The following is a 6,280-nucleotide window of genomic DNA, read 5'->3' on the forward strand; positions in this document are numbered from 1 at the left end:
ATGCAACTTAACCATTATAATTTTAACACTTTTAAATATTAATCTCTAAATTTTAGAAAATAACTCTAGTTCTTATAATTTTATTCCCTAAAATATAGATATCAACATTTTAAAATAGTTAGAATTATAAAAATTAAGTTGTACTAAATCAAAGCTTAAAAGGTGAATCAATTAAAATTGATGTGAATTATAGGAGCTTCTGTTACATGTTACATGAACAATAAGTTGAGAGTTTGAATCTCAATTATTGTATATACAATAATTTACTTTGAGGAGGTCTACCCTTCACCTCCAATATTTCAAAAGAAATAATCTTCATTTTTAGCAAAGCCTACTCCTTGTGTTTATTGAAAAAAATTTAAGAATTAAATTTTAATTAAATCAAAACTACATAAACTGAATTGTGCTAACTTATACATTCAAACTTTAGAGTTTTAATTAAGTTAATCAACTGATTATTTTTTTCTAAAAAAACCATAATAGTAGAGGCGGAGATCAGGTAGGACGTACAAAGGGTATGTGTACAGTATTTTTGCATTAAATGGTCCACGTCACAGTTGCAGAATCCCCAAGTTACATAAATGTGGTACCTCCCCGCAAATGGCACCCCAGGCAGACAGAGAGTGACTCCAAGAGAGAGAAGAAGAGGAACCAAACAAAGAGTGAATCAACTGCTAGCTTCCCCTCATTAACACATTTCCATCTGAATTTCCCAGTCTCCCTTCTGAATCTCCGCCCTTGTCTACTATCCCACTTATGCCCGAAGTAAGACTCCTCTCTTCTTATTTTTGACCGCCAACAAACTACCATGTATGCGCGTGTGTGTGTTTGTACTGCAGTAGTCTCTGTTTGTTCCTCAGTCTCTTCTGTGTTTTGCCCCTTCATTGTTGTTTTCAACACTATAGGGTTACTTGTACTATGATCTTCTCTCACGTCTGCTTCCAATTCCAAGTATGCTCTTTTGTCTTCTCCTTTAATTTTTCTTTTCTAGCTCACTCTGTGATTATATGTTGTGGGATTGTTTAGTTTGCTTTTTTCCCCCTAATGAATTGTGTGAAGAAAAAAAAAAATTAAAGCTTGTCTGAGTTCATCCTTAAACTAAATGTGTTTTTGTTGTTGCTGGTAAAGGAGAAGATGGAGGAAGAAAAGAAAGAAGGGAGCAAAGAGGAAAAGAAAACAGAAGAGGTAAAGGATGAGAAGAAGGAAGGAGAAGAAGAAGCAAGCCCAGAGATAGTGCTCAAGGTCGACATGCATTGTGAGGCCTGTGCCAGGAAAGTCGCGAGAGCATTGAAAGGATTTGAAGGTCATCATTTTTTCTGTTTTAACACACACACACTCTTTAAGGATAATCATTGATTGATTAGATAGATCAGATCAAGGATCTCTAAGCAAATAACATAGACTGCTAAGCTACTGCCTAGTTTCTAAGTTGTGTTTCTTGTCAGCTGGGGGTACTTCTGATTCTGTTTCACTGTCATTGTACTAAAAACATGATTGATTGGTAACAACAACGTCGCAAGATGTTAATCAATGATGATTGTGGGAAGACAGGAGTGGAGGAGGTAACTGCAGACAGCAAGAGAAGTAAGGTGGTGGTGAAGGGGAAAGCAGCAGATCCCATGAAGGTGTGTGAGAGACTGCAAAAGAAAAGTGGGAGAAAAGTGGAGCTGATTTCGCCATTGCCAAAACCTCCAGAGCAGAAGAAGAAACAAGAAGAAGAAAAAGAAAGCAAAGACAAAGAGGCGCAGCCCCAGGAGAAAAAAGAGGAGGTAATAACTTAGCCTTTTCTTTCCCTAGTTCTGGCAAAGATTCAAACACCTTGTGTACACGATTTGAAAAAAAAAATTGAGTCCTGACATTATAGAGAGAGAGAGAGAGGGCGCCCACATGAGATGAACAGTGAAACCCCCAAGCTGTGAAGGCCGTTGTTTGTAGTTGTTTGGGGGTGGCCTAGCGGCTAGCTGACATGAAAGTAACGAAACAAGGTCAGCAAAATGGTGGCCATGGAAAGGACACGATATATTCATAAAAAGGGATAGCCTTTGGGGCTGAGTCAGACCCCACCATCCACTGTGATGGGGAATGAGTTCGATAATATGGCAACATGAGTTTGATGGTATCATAATACTGAAATCATATTCAAACTTTAAACTTTGCTAGCAGTAGAGATGGGAAAATAGGCACACAGTGGGGTGGGTAGTGGGAATGATGTGGTAATGGAACGGTGAAAGAGTAGGAAAGAGAAAAGGAGGAGGGTGAGATGAAAAGGGAAGACAAAAGCAGAGGTGGGGTCAGCTGATAATGAAGATTAAGGGAAGAGAACAGATGAGATCAGGCTCTTACCTTGGAGACTGCTCGCTCTGGCACGGTTCTTGGCATTTTGTGCCCTCCATCACCATGCCCCATTTCCTCTGAATTGACAACTCAACAGTAATCCCAATACCACAACTTGCTCTTGTTTTCTTCTGTGTGGGTTCTCTCTCTCTCTCTCTCTCTCTCTGGTGTCCATAGTAGTATGTGTGTTTTAATGTTTCATGTTTCATGGATGAAATTTGATGACTTTCGCTCAGGCCCCACCTGTGGTAACAGTGGTGCTCAAGGTTGGGATGCATTGTGACGCATGTGCTCAAGATATTCAGAAGCGAATCCGCAAGATTCAAGGTATGTAGTATGCACCCACCACTCACGTACCAACTTAACTAGCTCACTAATTAATTATTCATTGCTAGTACTACGTACCTCCGTTTTCTCTTTGATTCAAACAAGTCTTTTGCATCTATCAATGTTTTGAATTGAGTTGAATGAAATTCGTGCAGTGTTATCGTGAAATGGGCACTCATTCATTTCCCTTAAGTTGATTATAGCTTGTTTTACCATTAAGCCATTGAGTGTGGACATGGTTACATATAATTCATGTATTCTAAACATGGAAAAATACAACAATAGGTCTCATATTTTGTTTTTAATTTGTTATTAACGGACTCTTTAGCTTGATTCATATATCTACAACATTAGTTTTTATATATAGTTAAAGTTGTAACAAAGTTAATTTCGCTAACATACTTAACTTACCATTTTCTTTGCCTTGAATGCCTCCCGGACACATCAACCATATAGTGTTCCCTTAGTTATGTACTTGTATCAGCCACTTAATGTTTTTGTTTGTCTTGGCGATGCCGACTGTCTTTTCAGAAATCATTTTCCCATTGATGAACATCCATTATGTGTTCAGACCATCACTAAAATTAACTCATTTAATATCACGTCATGTGGTTTTAAAACTATAGAAACTAATGTTACAAATAGATCATATTAAAGGATTGAAAACAATGAAATAAAGTTATAGAGACTAGAAACAAAATGCAGTCAAAATGTAGAGACCTCTTGTTGTATTTTTTTTTTTCATTAAGTATTAAAGTACAGTTCTAATGATGCATGTGTGTCTGTATAAATTTATACGAGAATAGGACAACTAATTTTAGATTTTGTAAAATGTATTATAGTTTCATATCTAGTTCAAAAATGACATTTTGAGATCATTTTAAGGAGCTAATTAATGTCGAAGAAGGATCTATCTTGAATTTTGAAAACGGCGTTAAGGACAAAAAATTGTTGGTAATAAATTATTTTGAACTCTAATTTCACACAATAATCTAAAATTAGGACTTCAAATTATTTTCCATTGAATTCCCATCATTTTTAATTTTTGAACAATCCTTATGTTTTAAGTAAAAATATTGTGATGCATAGCATTTTATTTTGAGATTTGTAAAGGGCCTTGGTCCTTAATTGTTATTTTTCAATATTCAAGGCTCGTCATTTTCCTAAAAATGGTCCTAAAATGTTATTTCTCCTTTATATCATGTAATGAATATAGATTATACATGAGGGTCTATCTTACAATTTTTTTTTTAAAATTTAGAACAAAATTAAGTTATATTTGACAAAAATATTTTTTTAATATTGAACTTTTATAACATTTGAACTTCACCTGTTGATGATTTTGTCATCATGGATAGACTAATATAAAAACAACCAACGTGTCATTAACAATTTAACATACTAAATGGACAGTTATTTTAAAACAGAACTAGTAAAGATTCCATAGCAACAAATAATTTAAAAAGGATGAGATGGAGACAAAATCCTGATAAAAAAGCACATTTAATTTGTTGTTTCTTTTGATGTAAAAGGAGGTGTTTTTAAAATAATTTTATGTTTGGGTGTACTAAGTCACGAGCACATAAATAACAAACCAGTCTTCTCATCTTTATAAGAACACATAATTTATGGCGCTAATGCCGTTCCTGTTAAAGGAAATTAAAGAAGCTTTTGAGTTTTTCCTTTTTTTTAGGTGAAAGCTTTGAGGTTCTCAATCCTTTCCTTTCACCGACCAATAAATAAATAAAGAAACCAACGGTATGATTCATTTATCATTATTGTCGTTTCGACTTTAATGGAATCTCGAGGATTATATTAATGCTAACTGTCTACTGCATGCCATAACTCATAAGCCCTTTGTCACTTATTGTATACTATAATAAAATGCTTGTCTCTATTAACACTAATAACAAGAGTTTGTCATTAATATTAATAAGAATTTGCAAAGATGGCTTAATTGGAAAACAAGTTTCACCCATGGCCCAAAAGAAAGAAATTATGGGCCGGGAATCTGGGCTGGCCCTCCCCCTAGGACAGGTCTGATTATCCTAATATTTACTTAAGTCTATTTCAAATTATAATTTGTCGTCTATAAAATTAAAATTTCTATACAAGTCTCAATATTTTTTTTAATAAAAATGACAGCCAATCCAATGAATTTTTTATGCCCATATACACTTATAATACTTTTTTATTTGACCATCTAATAGGGTCAAATTCAAGTATTGTCATATCAAATTGGAGATAGTTCTTTTAAATGTGTTTTCTGCATTATTTTTAAGGAAATAAGCAAAACAGGAATTCACTAAAATATATCCTCTTTGGTGGTGAAAAAAGGATACAGGTTTGAATTCTTGCAAAACTAATAACTTAGGGATAATTAGATCTTCTCTAATTATTGTCTTCATACATTTGATATTTGCTATTTTATAGATTGCATTATTGAAAAAGACTGAGATTAATTCAAGGCTGGAATTATTAAGATAAATAATTTATTTTCAAGAAGTTAGTATCAAAAGTTAGTTTCTGAAATAGCCAAACACATACTACATCAATATGTTCGAATATGTCTTTCTTTCTTTCCTTCTTCATCTTCTTTTGTGTGTGTATGAGTGTGAGTATAAGAAGCAGATTCCACTAACAACCAAAATTATCTTACCTAGGTACTGAGAGTAAAAGGCAGAGTGTTTCAATTGGATTGACCCAACAATTCACGAACCAAATTGTTAAACCTATATTGTACACCCTTTTATTATGCATTGAATCAGTATTGTGCATGCAGGAGTAGAATCAGTGGAAACAGACTTGGGAAATGATAGAGTGGTGGTGAAAGGGGCGGTTGAACCGAGTAAGCTAGTTGAATATGTGTGCAAGCGAACTGGGAAGCAAGCTTCCATAGTGAAGGATGAAGAAAAGAAGGAGGAAGACAAGAAAGAAGATGATAACAAGAAAGAAGATAAGAAGAAAGAAGATGAACACGAAAAAGATGACGACAATGATGAAACTGATATCATCAAGAGGATGGAATACTGGCCTTCCAAATACTTCACCGACTATGCTTATGACCCTCAGATCTTCAGTGATGAAAATCCCAATGCTTGCTCTGTTATGTGAAACACGCACTTCTTCTGCTTTTAGTTTTTTTTTTTTTCTTTTTTTCCTGTATATTGTTAGTTGGAAGGTCATTAACTCAAACAATTTTCTGCCCTGCTGCTACATAGTGTTTTGAGTGTTCGTAGGGCTTATGCTTCTCTTGACCTTTTTTAAGTACTGACAAAACTTGAAGCTTGAAGTGTTTGTTGCAAAATTCTGCGACAGAATTGTGTTTAGATGTGTGACTCGTTCACTTGTTATGGTTTTATTGCGAAATCTGATAGTGAACAGTTATTGAGTTGTACCTAAATTCTGTCCTTTTTAGGTATACTCTGAAAAAGGTGGATTGAAAAGACTTGTGTTGGTTTGAGGGTAGGTAAGTACTACTAAATGTTGTCCTTACGATGCTTGTAATTATCATGTTGCAAGTGAGCAGTGAGAAGAACTTTCACATTGGATGAATCTAGATTGAGAAAATGTGTTCATGAAAAACATTCTTAAACTCAATGTCTTGAAATTTTGGGGC

The 6,280-nt window shown here is 34.6% G+C and overlaps 1 protein-coding gene across 2 annotated transcripts; it reads left to right on the plus strand.

Moving 5' to 3' along the window:
- Positions 1–598: 598 nt before the first annotated feature.
- Positions 599–5,990, plus strand: LOC129284973 (heavy metal-associated isoprenylated plant protein 7-like). Of its 2 annotated transcripts, XM_054920497.1 has the most exons (6): positions 599–765; positions 906–951; positions 1,129–1,303; positions 1,552–1,769; positions 2,571–2,661; positions 5,444–5,990. In XM_054920497.1, the coding sequence occupies exons 2-6, from the start codon at positions 919–921 to the stop codon at positions 5,773–5,775; spliced, it is 849 nt and encodes a 282-aa protein (XP_054776472.1). In that variant the 5' UTR covers positions 599–765; positions 906–918; the 3' UTR covers positions 5,776–5,990. The 2 variants fall into 2 exon arrangements, with proteins under 2 accessions (XP_054776472.1, XP_054776473.1); XM_054920498.1 differs by lacking the exon at positions 906–951 and having other exon boundaries at positions 601–765.
- Positions 5,991–6,280: the final 290 nt, after the last annotated feature.

The sequence above is a fragment of the Prosopis cineraria genome, unplaced genomic scaffold (assembly GCF_029017545.1).
Source record: "Prosopis cineraria cultivar Desert tree isolate PC_DT_omini unplaced genomic scaffold, ASM2901754v1 PC11, whole genome shotgun sequence".
Classification (NCBI taxonomy): Eukaryota; Viridiplantae; Streptophyta; class Magnoliopsida; order Fabales; family Fabaceae; genus Prosopis; species Prosopis cineraria.